This window comes from Ochotona curzoniae, unplaced genomic scaffold (assembly GCF_017591425.1).
Source record: "Ochotona curzoniae isolate NIBS_2020 unplaced genomic scaffold, NIBS_Ocur_1.0 scaffold_4937, whole genome shotgun sequence".
Classification (NCBI taxonomy): domain Eukaryota; kingdom Metazoa; phylum Chordata; class Mammalia; order Lagomorpha; family Ochotonidae; genus Ochotona; species Ochotona curzoniae.
This window is the reverse complement of record NW_024467126.1, coordinates 4,237,715-4,249,079: the sequence shown is the minus strand read 5'-3', so window position 1 is coordinate 4,249,079 and position 11,365 is coordinate 4,237,715. Positions and strand designations below refer to the sequence as shown.

Sequence of the window (11,365 nt, the reverse complement as noted above, 5' to 3'; positions counted from 1 at the left end):
ATGGCTCAGGTCCTTGGGAGGTAACAGTTCCGGGCTCCTGGCCATGGGTCAGCCCAACTCTGGCCGCTGTGGCCATTTGAGGAGTGAACCAGCAGATAGAAGGTTTCTTGGTCTCCTCTCTGTAACTCTACCTTTCCGGTAAAATGTGTGCCGGCTTAGCTGTTCCAATAGATCCCCACAGAGCGAGGGCAGCGGGGCCCTCCCTCGCCCACTGACCTGGAGGACACAGACAAGGGGGGCTGGGGCAGACAGGTCCTTCCACCCGAGTTGGTTGTGAGCTTTGACCAACGCAGCCACGCCGGTGCTCAGCCTGGACTTGCTGCCGCGGCCCAGGCGAACAGATCCCCGGGAGCAGGCGTCAGTAGCTTCTCCTGCTGGCGACAGAGCAGCCGACTTCCCTGTACTCGGAGCTGGTGACCCACATGTCCTCGAAGGTGGAGAGGGAGCACAGGATGGAGCCACCGACCCAGGCGCCACAGGCAGAATAGGGGCAGTTGCACACCTGCTGGGCGCGGGGAGGCGGGGCCAGGGGCGGGGCCGGGGCGGGGCCGGGGCGGGGCGGGAGGCGGGGCGAGGGGAGAGCAGGTGGGAGATGGGGAAGGTCAGGTGAGGGGCAAGCAGGTGTGGGGTGAGGGGTGGGGCAGATAGGGAGCAAAAAGCGGGGGGGGGGGGGGGCAAGACAGAAAGGCAAAGAGATTGAGATCAAAGCAGCACTCGCCCAGCGGAAGGCACACCAGCTCACCCCCTAGGGCACCTCGCTCCTGGCTGATGCCATTCCTAATGCCACATCAAGACACTGGACCCCACGCCTGCTTCCTGACCCTCTAAAACAGTGGATGAAATGCCCAAGAGGGCAGGAGATCCATGGCCTAAGATGCATTCTATCCTTCTGTCAAGAATGTGTGGCGAACAAATTGGAAAACATAGAACAGTCAGCCAGCCTGTCACCAGGCACCAAACACTCGCAAGACTGCCCTGCTGCCCCAGAGCGCCCAAGAGGCCCTGGGCTCTGGCCCAGCTCTTCCTTCAATCTAAAATCCACAAAGAACGGCTGCTCCAGGGCAGCTGGGGCCGGGCCAGGTGAGAGCCCCCACCTGCCCCCACCTGTCCCCACCTGCCCCCACCTGCCCCCACCTCTCCCATGTCTCCCACCTGTCCCCACTTACTTCTACTCCACCTGTCCCCACCTGCCCCCACCTGCCCCCACCTGCCCCCACCTGCCCCCACCTGCCCGCAGCTGCCTGCCTGGCTGCAGAGGATCGGCAGGTTGAGGCCACAAGCTGAGGTCAGAGGCGCCTCTGCCTGCCAGTGCTGGCTTCCTTAGCACGCACACGTGGTGCAAAAGCAGGGTCATGACCCGAGGTGGTGATGGGGAGGCGGGAAGGGAGGCATGCCTGGTGGTGCCAGGAGCCCCGGGAACACTCTGGGAGGGGGCTGGGAAAGGCAAGCTCCAGGCCTGGGGGGAGGGAAGGAGGGGGCGGGAAGGGGCGCTGTGAGGTGTGGCCCCACCGCCCCCAGCCGGCCAGCAGTGCCCCTCCGTGGACCCAGGGTCAGCTGGCCTCAGCAGAGGGAAGACAGGCCACCTCCGACAGCTGCTGGCAGTGGTAGGCGGGTCTGCACTGGTGCGAACATGGTGGAAATGCTTGCATCGAACCCGTGCTCCCTGAACTTTGAAAAACACTTTGCGTATTTTAAGGTGACACCGACAGACACAGCGAGGAAGAGGGGAACTTGTGTTTCTCTGTGCCACAGCAGAGAAAGGGACGTGGCCAGGGATGCTGCCAGGTGCCCACGGCCTGTCCACTCAGGTGTCCACACTGCAGCCCGCACTGCTCAGTGGCCCCTGCAGCGACCAACCCTGTATCTCTAAACTGCCAGACCCTCGCCCAGGCACCTCCCCACTGAAACCTGTGCTGCCCACACGTCCTGTGGGGGGAAGCTGGGGAGCCCGGGGGCCAGGTATGGCAGGAGGGCCATACCTTCACGGTGAGGGCAGGCGACACCAGCGTGGTGATCTCCCTCTGCAGCCGGAACCGCAGGCCCGCGAGGCAGCCGGTGCCCCCCGAGAGCAGGATGTGGCCGTAAAGGGCCTTCCAGTGGGCGGGACGGCAGGCCGAGACACTCTGCACAGCCATCATGGGCATCCCCACGCTGCTCCTGCCTGGCCGGAGACAGAGCCAGTGCTGGACCACACACGAGCCGCCCCTACCCTCACCTCTCAGCTGCAGATGCCCTGGGGACCTGAGAGGAACCCAGAGATGACCTTGGGAAATTGAGGAATGACCTGAGTGAACCCAGTGGTGACCTTGAGTTCAGGACTGGAACGGGCACTCCGACCAGGAACGCCGGGTGTCGGGCTGCACTCCTGTCCCCTGGGATCCACCGAGTCGCCCCAGGGAACCCTGGTCGTGGTGGGTAAGTAACGCCACGACCTCTCCGTTCGTCTGCTTGGTACCATGGGGCCACATGCGCCGTGGCTGTACAACTCTGTCCACTGCCCAGTCTCGTGGAAAACAGATGCCCAGCTCACATGTTCAGGCTGCAAGGACCCCTCCCCAGTCTGCGCAGGGCCCTCCCCGGGGATGTGGTGCCCGCCAGGTCCATTTCCAAGGCAGAGTTACAGAATGCTTCAACTCCTCTAATGGGTACAATTGCCAGAGCTGGGCGAGACCAAAGCTAAGACCCCTCCAGCTGGGTGCCCCATGTGGGTGCAGGGACCCCAGCTCTCTGGCCGTCCTTGGCTACTCATCCAGGCGCATTAGCAAGGAGCTGGATGGGAAGCAGGGCAGCCAGAACACCAGCGATGTGGGTGGCATCTTCACCCACTGCTCCACCACCACCCTGCCCATACCTCCTGTTGACAGCTCCCCCTTTGGCACGGCTTTCAAGTTCAGCTTTAATTAATGGCCGTGATTTTTATGTTTCTAATTATTATGTGTCTTGGCCACTCAGAGCAGTGCCCTGACCATGTAGAACAAGTAACTTGCATGTCACAAAAGAACCGGCGAAGGGACCGGGCAGGGAAGTCACCCAGACCCCATGGTCTGCAAAGCACGGCAGTGTCCCAGGGACGCTTCCGAAAACCCGTGGAAAACGCACTTACAAGCACTCGTTATGCCGACCTGGCTCCTACGAACCCCTCCCACGTGAGTTGTTCAGGAAGTGCCCCCCCCCAGACCAGAGGTGGGGGACGGGGTGGCTCTGCAGAGGCCACCTCCCGGGCTGGGCTGCCCCCCAACCTCCTGTACCCCAGCCCGTCCTGCGTGCAGGACAGCTCACAGCCGGTTCCAGTCCCTGCCCACTCACCTATGAGGTCCGGCTGGAAGAGGGCCTCGGGGCAGACGAATCTCTCAGGCCCAAGGCGGATCTCCTGGCTGTCAGGGAGCAGGTAGGTCTCCTGGCAAGGAGCCCCGGTGGAGTTCCCCTTTTCCTTGTCGAAGTCCAAGGCCACAAAGCAGCATTTCTCCTTCAGGTCCCTGACCCTGTCCCGGTCAGCTGCAGGCAGAGGGAGACTTCAGGAGTGAGAGGGCAGGGAGGGCTGCGGGGAGGAGGTGTCAGGGGCCTGGGCAGGCAGGGGCGGGGACTCGGCAGGACACTGCAGGACACCACCAGCAGTTGGAAGCAGGGCTGAGAACCTCACTGGGTCCCCCATGTGTGGTGGGAGCAGTGGGTGGTGACCCTGCTCGCCCACCATGGAGGTGGGGGCGGCACCTGCCGCTGTGTCTCTGCTACATTTTGGCTGACCTCACCTCTGGGTCACTCAACCAACGGGCACCTGCCTCTCCTTGCCCTCGCTCCACCTCAGCCGTTCTTGCCAAGGCCTCTCCTGGCTCCCCAGGCCCAAAGCCCAGGGCACGCCTTCAGCTCCCGGCTGGCTTCCCTCCCTCAGGCCTCAGGTCCACAAACCCTTCTCTTCTCCCTCTCTCTCTCTCTCTCTCTCTCTCTTTCTCATGCCTCTCGCCTGGGAAGACCGGAAAGGTCTGTGAAGACTGCAGACCGGGCATCTGGCCCAGCCCCCAGGTGCCCAGAGGGAAGGCCCTGGGTCCATGTTCCTGAACCAGGCCCACTGCTTAGGGGCTACTGGCAGAATCTCCCAACCTTTCCACGTCTCTTCCTCTTTCAGTGGAAATAATTGTTCCTCCTCATTAGGTGTGATACGCAATGGTAGAATGTGCTAGAAAAGTCCACTTGGCCAAGTGCTTTGCACGGGGAAGTTTTCTGAAGATTAGCTCGCCACCATCATCATCATCACCATCATCATCATCCTCACCATCATTAATCTGCTGATGCCCCTAAGCAGGGCGTGGTGCCTCTGAAATACGGGAGTTGTTCAAGCAGCACGTGAGCAGCTGCAGGCGGTACACCGGGGGCCGCGGGGGGCTGCCTGGCACAGAGGGGGCCGCGGAGGGCTGCCTGGCATGGAGGGCTCCCTGGCGCGGAGGACATCTCTACCTGTGCTCACGAGTAAGTGGCCCTTGTCGGACAGCAGCCGCAGGAGAAACGTGGTCAGGTCCTGACCCGCTACATCCACTTGGAGGGTCGACTGGTGCAGAGGGCAGCCTTCGATGATGGGCACGAAGTGTGTCATGCCCTCCCCAGACTCGATAGTGGTGCCTGGACGGGACAGCAGAGCTGGCATCAGGGCGGTTGGCAGCAGGGAAGCCAGGCAGGCAGGGGAGGGCCAGGGGAGCAGGGTCGGGGTGCGGGGAGCGTGGCTGTTGAGGAGAGCGCTGCTGGGTCCTCAGTGGCCAGTGTGTGCAGGTGTTAGCACAGCTGACCAAGAGGTCGGACAGGCAGGGATCTGCACAGATCTGGCCCTGTGTGAACACGGTGGCAGGTGTTGGGGGATGGGGATCTGCCTACAGGGTGAGCACACCGCCCAAGCCACTTCCAAAAGGCTGGCGCATGGTAATGGGGACCCACGGCTCCCTTCTGGGTGATCTGTTGGCTTCAGGAGTTGGGGTGACTCGTGTCTGGGTAGGGGACCCGTTTACCAGATGCCTGCATGGTGGCATAGCTAACCAACCCTCCACCTGGGACATCGTCATCAGAAATGAGCCACTGGTACAAAGAACCTCACGGCTAACGCCCAGCAATGCTGCTGAGGGGCGGAGGGGGACACACCCTGATCCCACTAATGCAAAATCCTCCCAGCGGGGCGCTCCTGAGGGCCAGCCTGGGGGGCAGTGTGGAGGGTGTGAGGGAAGCTTTGGGGTGCTGCAGAGATTCCTGGGGGTCGGCTTGTCCCGTGTGTCACCCTGGTCAGTCTGCTCCGTGGCGTGTGGGTGCACCTCAAGGTGCGTGGGCGAGGGTGAGCAGACGAGCCGGGGGGCACGGACAGAAAGGGGGCTCCGGAAGGGACAGGGAGCATGGACAGTGTCAGAAGCGGGGAGTGGACTGCCCTGAGCCGCTTACCGGACGTGTAGCCGGAGGAATAGAGAGAAAGCACAGCTTGGTTGGCCAAGTACAGGGCGGGCACGTGGAAGGTCTCAAACAGGATCTGGGGGGACATGACCAGCTGGCTGCCAGTCCCCTACAAGGCAGGCAGGTCTCCCCCGCTCCCCAGGCCCACCAGGTACCCCGCTGCCAGCGCTGGGACAGACCATGTGTGCGGTTTGAACATCAGCAGGTGCTTAAACTGCAGATCCGAGGTCCCAGCCTGGGCTGCCAGGGCCTGGAGGGTCAGGGTGGCCACCCAGCCCCATCATGGGGTTTAGGACAGGGAATGGTTCCCGCAGAGGCTTGGTCATCAAGCTGCCCTTCACGTCCCGCTGGGTCCCAGAGATTCCTCCAACATGCCTGAGCCACGTGGCCGAGGGGAGCACCCAGCTGAGGAGCCGGAGCTGTGGCCAGAACCTCCTTCCCTGTAAGCCACTGTTCTTGGGCCATTCACTCCAGGGCCAGCTGATGACACCGGGGTTCTGGCATGCCCCAAGAGTGGGGCAGCCGGAACTGTAACCCCATCATTAGGTTCCATCTGAATCACTGGTGAGCCGGGAGGCAGCTGGGGTGGTAGACGGGAGGGAGACGGGCGGGGCAGCCGCCAAGGATGTGGGCAGTGTGACTCCCGGTGCCTGGCACACAGGCAGCCCTGCTCCAGCCCTGAGGAAGTCTCTGGCTGGTCTGGGTCCAGCAGGGGGCACTGCCCTGAGGGAGAAGAGACCTAGACAGGGTCTCATCCGACAATGGTGACTGGGGGCCCCCAGTGACGGCCCTTGCATCCCGGCTGAGTTGCTGGAGCCACCTGCTGCTCAGTGCCCTCCCCTGGGCCCTCTCAGTGCCCAGCTCCACGCCTGCCTGCCAGTGAGCTCCCCAATGGTGGCCGGGCTCCCAGGTGTCTTGCCCCAGGTGTCTTGCCCCAGGCTCGGGGCGTGGTGGCCACACGAGGCACCCGGCCGCCGTGCATCCGGGTACCTGGCACATTTTCTCCTTGTTGGTCCGGGAGTTTAGAGGCGGCTCCGTCATCAATACGGGGTGCTGCTCGGGGGCCACGTGCAGCAGCTGGTACAAGGAGTGGTGCCAGATCTGTGGGGGAGACTCACGTGTCTGCTGTCCACCCAGCCGCCGGCCAGCCACCCGTGCACCTGCCGGTCTGTCATCTCTCTCACCTGCTGACCCATCCACCATTTAGCTACTGCCTGTGATCTGCCATCTAGACTCTATCCATTGGTTACCTCCTCCCGACACCCTCACGGGTCCCTCCTGTCTGTCACTCTGGGGATCTCACTGACGGCCAGTGGTCAGCTGTGGTCACCCTTAGGACACAGACGACTCTCCCGCATCCCAGCCACCCCAGGCCATAGCACAGGAGATCATGGTATAGTCAGCTAACAACCCCTCATACACACACACTTCCCAGATGCTGGGGTCAGGACTGTGGTGTGTCCGTCTGGGGGGTCGGGGTGGCACAGCCTGGCCCGGAGCACTGGGCTGCCAGCAGAGGGACAGCCCCGGGGAAAGGCACAAGAAGTGACATGGTGGCTGTGGGGCAGCAGAGGCTGGGTGCTACCAACAGGTGGGACACGGAGATGACACAAGTGGGAGTGAGTGTGAGAAAGGAGCCCTTCTCCCCCACCCTGCATAGACAGGTGTCTGGTGAGAGCGCGCCACGAGGGCCGGATACAGGGAGACACGGAGACACAGCTACATCAGGGCTCAGACCGTGACAGGCAATGTTGTGGGGCAAGGGCGGCAGCCATGGCCGGACCAAGTGTGGGTCCCCTAGGCAGGGGGCTGGGCACCCCAAAGACTCGCAGGCACAGCTTCCGTGTGGCTGTGTCAAAGCAGAAACTGCCTGTGAGTGAGATCCTGCGGCCAGCGGCCAAGTCGGGGCCTGTGAGCCACACCCCACCCCGGGGAAGACTCCTCTCGGGCCGGTGGACTGCCCTGCTGGCCATAAGTGGCACTGGGGACATCCAAGCTCGTGCCCTGGGGGCCCCCACTCATTGTCCCCACGTCTGGGAGGACATTCACTGGGCCCCGGTTGCAGCCGCCGCCGGCAGAGGTGTGAGCTGGGTGCTGGGTGCTAAGCCTCTGCAAGTGGCCTGGGGAGGGGTGCCTCCCCCTCCCCAGGCTGAGCTGGGCACCACCCCATCTGGGAAAGGCCCCTGCAGATGCCAACACGAAGGGCCATCCTTTGAGGGTCCTTTCACAGGGGGTGGGGAGTCCTGTGGGGGCCCAGGCAGAGACCTCCAATGAGCTCAGCTGCTGTGGGAGCAGCCAGCGTGAGCGACCCATGGGTCCCCAACCCGGAATTCAGACCTTGGCCACCAGCCCCAGCATATCCACCTGACAAGAGGGCTACAACCCACAAGGCCCAGGGGCTCCCAGCTGCCATGTGGACCCCTCCCCTCCCTCGGCCCCGGGCAGTTCCCACCGCAGTGGGAGCCCGCGGAAGGCGGTGGCCCACCATCTCCAGGGTGTCCCAGTTGGTGATGCTGCTGCGAGAGACGGGATACTGCAGGATGATCTTCTCACAGTTTCTCTGAGCCTCCGCTCCGATGAACCACTCTTCTTCCTCCACCCCCACCAACAGGTTCTGGAAGACATGGGCCAGGGGAGCGGCTGGGGGCTGGCGTCCCTGGGCCAGGGGAGCGGCTGGGGGCTGGCGCCCTGGGCCAGGGGAGCGGCTGGAGGCTGGCGCCCTGGGTCCACGGGAGCGGCTGGGGGCTGGCACGCCTAGGTCCACGGGAGGCGTGAACAGCCTCTGTGACCTCGTGTGACCTCAGGCGTGGAGTCAGGCATGGCTGCTAGGGGGTTCCAAGCACCTGCCCGGTAGGGAGGTCCTAAGGGATGTCACACAGCTGGTGCCCACTCTGCGGAGGGAGGAGCTGGGGGCAGAGGAGGGAGACAGACCGGGCGAGGAGAGGAGACACGGGCACTCCGCCAGTGGGCCGGGGAGCAGTCTGTTCTGTGGCTCCATTCCTGCTCCTTGGGGGGCGGAGAAAAGCCCCCCACCCCATCACTGCCAAAGGTGGGGCATGGCCTGCCTGGGGGCTCATCTGGACCCACCAAGAAGCAGGCAGCAAGACCAAAATGGGCCTTAAGGGGAGGGCGCTGGGATAGGGAGGGTGGAGATGGATGGGGGAGGTGACATGGAGGGGTGTGACGGGGAGGTGACCTGGGGGGGAGTGGAGGGGAGGTGACCTGGGGGGGGGAATATAGAGGGGTTCCTGGTTCATCCTGTAGACCGGATCTCTCAAGGCCACTGGCGTTCTATTTTATTTGTTTGGAAGTCAAAACGAGATAGAGAACGATCTTGCATCCGCCAGCTTCCTCCCCCATGCCTGCTGCAGCCAGGCTGGGCGAGGCCAACGCTGGGGGCCAGGAGCTCCAGGCAGGTCCCGCTGTCCCCTGTAACCTTGTCAGGAATCCACGTGTGTGAGCCATCCCCTGCTGCCCCCCCCCCCAAGGAGGAAGCAAAGTGCGGCTGGATCCCCCCACAGCATGAGATGCTAGTGTTCCTGGCAGAGACGCTCAGTGCCGCTGGGCACGCTGTGCCTGCTCCCCAGGGGTCTCCTCAACCAGGCCTGTTCATCAGAGGAATTCCAGGCTGCCCTGGCACCCCTGCCACACATGAGGGCAGGGAGGCAGTGGGCCATGAGGCAGTGGTTTAACGCTGCCAACCAGCCATGGGCAGCGATGCCCCTGAAACAGGCGGCGGGCAGCCTGTAAAGGAGCCCCCCTCCTCACAGTGCAAAGCCCCGTGGCATCCCAGATCTGCAAGTGCCACAGTCCGTCTGCCCGAGGCCCCTCAGGAAAATGAGCTCACACGGAAACTGGTCCAGAAACCTGGAGTCAAGCAGGATCCAGCGAACCCACCTCTAGGCCAACAGCACCCAGAACTGAAGCCAGGCGGGCTCTCCAGGGGCGGGGTGGAGGGAGACGGTAGTGGCGGAAAAACAGGGAGAGAGCGAGAGCGAGAGAGAGACAGAGAGACAGAGAGAGACACACAGAGATTGCACATCCCTGGTCGGCATGGCTGTGTTCCCCAGTGCCAGCAGGTGGCGCGCCCGGCGTGTGGCTGCGGGGCCGTCCACCCCGTGCAATGTGACTTCAGAAGCGCTGGGCTGGGGGGACTCTGGAGATGGCCGTGGTGAGGCTCCCAGTGCCCCCAGCCGTGTTCTAGGAGTCGCCGGACAGCAGGCACACCTGGCAGCCCAGAGACTGGCCCCTCAGCCACCCTGGGGGACGGCGCAGGGGCTGCAGGAGCCACTCACGTCGTGCCGCAGCTTCCCGAGGATGGTGGGAAAGACGGCCTGGGGTGCTTCCTTCCCTGCGAAGCCCACCTTGCTGAGGGCCGAGCCGTAATCACAGATGAGGGGCACGCCGTCGGCCATCGCGAGGCTGTGGGGACACACGGTGACCTGTGTCCCGAGGGCACCGCAAAGCAGGGTGCTGCCCAGGATGGGGCAGGGGATGAGGCTAAGCCATGCTGGCAGAGCTGTCCACACGTATTTTATTCTGTACCTGACACACCGGAGGCGCCTCGGGCCGCGCTTTCCGCGGGGCCTGCCCAGCCTTCCAAGTGTTCCCACTTTGCACAGAACCCTTGGGAGCGAGGGCGTGGGGTCGTGGGGTGCGCGTCAGGGCGAGCCTGCACCACAGACCGCGTCACCCACCACGATGGTCAGTTGGCTGCGTTGCACACGCACTCCAGACCCTCTCAGCTGCAGGCCACACAGGCACCCGGTTCGCACAGCTCCCGCCCTGGCAGGAAGCGGCCCTCAGTGCCCTGATCCTGTGTGCTGGGCGCTCCTTCCTCAGGCCCGGCCGGGGGCAGCGGTGGCCGGGGGCAGCGGTGGCTGTGGCCCTCGCACATCGTGCCATGGTGCCATGATGCCGCCGTGCAGCTGACAAGCGCTCAGCTAACCTCGGCTGCATCACGGCCTTTCCAGCCGCTCACAGCTGCTGTCCGTCCGCATGTCCCATGTCACCAAGAGGCCACATGCACCTCCCAGGCAGAGTCCTTATCTCCCCCGGACTGAGTTACCATGGGGAGCCCAGCTGACTCTGCCTCAGTGGCTTTGATTGGTTTACGTCACAACCTCCCACTGTGGGGGTTATGGAAGGTCCTCGTGTGTGTGGGCACGCAAGGGGCTGGCACTGTGCCTCAGTGAGTTAAGACACTGCCTATGGCACCGGCATGCCTTATGGGTGCTGGTTCGAGTCCCAGCTGCTCCACTTCCCATCCAGCTCCCTGCTAAAGGCCTGGGAAGGCAGCAGAGGATGGCTGAGAGCTTGGCCCACCGCCTCCACGTGGGAAGCCTGGATTCACGGCTCCTGGCTCTGATCTGGTGGCGCCCTGGCTGCTGCGGCACCTGGAGAATGACCCACCGGACAGAAGACCCCTCTGCGCTCTTTCCTCTCTGTCGTAACAGTCCAAAAGGGTGCAGTGCGGCCAGGGCTGTGTCTCGGGCACCGGAGGCCTTGGCCCCCCGCAGTGGGCTCTGAACGGGGCAGAGGGCCGCAGGGAGCCCCTGCAGGGCCCGGCCACCCTCCCAGATCCTGAGCCTCCCCAACACCTCTGTCTGCGCATGCTCAAGTTCCATGTAAAACAAGGCAGCGAGCAAACCTGGCAGACACAGCCCTCCTGTCGCCTCCGTTGTCTAAATTCTCTCTCTGTTTTTTTAATTATTTTTTTTTATTATTATTACAGAGATACAGAGAGGAGGAGAAACAGAGAGGAAGATCTTCCGTTCGATGATTCACTCCCCAAGTGAACCGCAACGGCCGATGCTATGCCGATCCAAAGCCAGGAGCCTCTTCTGGGTCTCCCGTGCAGGGTCCCAAAGCTTTGGACCATCTTCCACTGCTTTCCCAGGCCACAGACAGGGAGCTGCATGGGAAGTGGAGCTGCCGGGAT

At 63.2% G+C, this 11,365-nt stretch overlaps 1 protein-coding gene across 1 annotated transcript; it reads right to left on the bottom strand.

Annotated features, from left to right (window-relative positions):
• Positions 1–358: 358 nt before the first annotated feature.
• Positions 359–9,839, bottom strand: LOC121150140 (actin-85C-like). Its single transcript, XM_040970817.1, has 8 exons — positions 9,720–9,839; positions 7,910–8,038; positions 6,415–6,525; positions 5,416–5,500; positions 4,453–4,614; positions 3,307–3,495; positions 1,980–2,161; positions 359–502 (listed from the first exon to the last, which is right to left on the bottom strand). The coding sequence occupies exons 1-8, from the start codon at positions 9,837–9,839 to the stop codon at positions 359–361; spliced, it is 1,122 nt and encodes a 373-aa protein (XP_040826751.1).
• Positions 9,840–11,365: the final 1,526 nt, after the last annotated feature.

Coding starts and splice junctions, on each gene's coding strand:
- LOC121150140 (XM_040970817.1), bottom strand. CDS start 9,839: ATGGCCGACGGCGTGCCCCTCATCTGTGATTACGGCTCGGCCCTCAGC. Junction 6,526..7,909: donor ACTGGGACACCCTGGAGATG/GTGGGCCACCGC, acceptor TCTCCCCCACAG/ATCTGGCACCACTCCTTGTA. Junction 4,615..5,415: donor TTCCTCCGGCTACACGTCCG/GTAAGCGGCTCA, acceptor TGTCCCGTCCAG/GCACCACTATCGAGTCTGGG.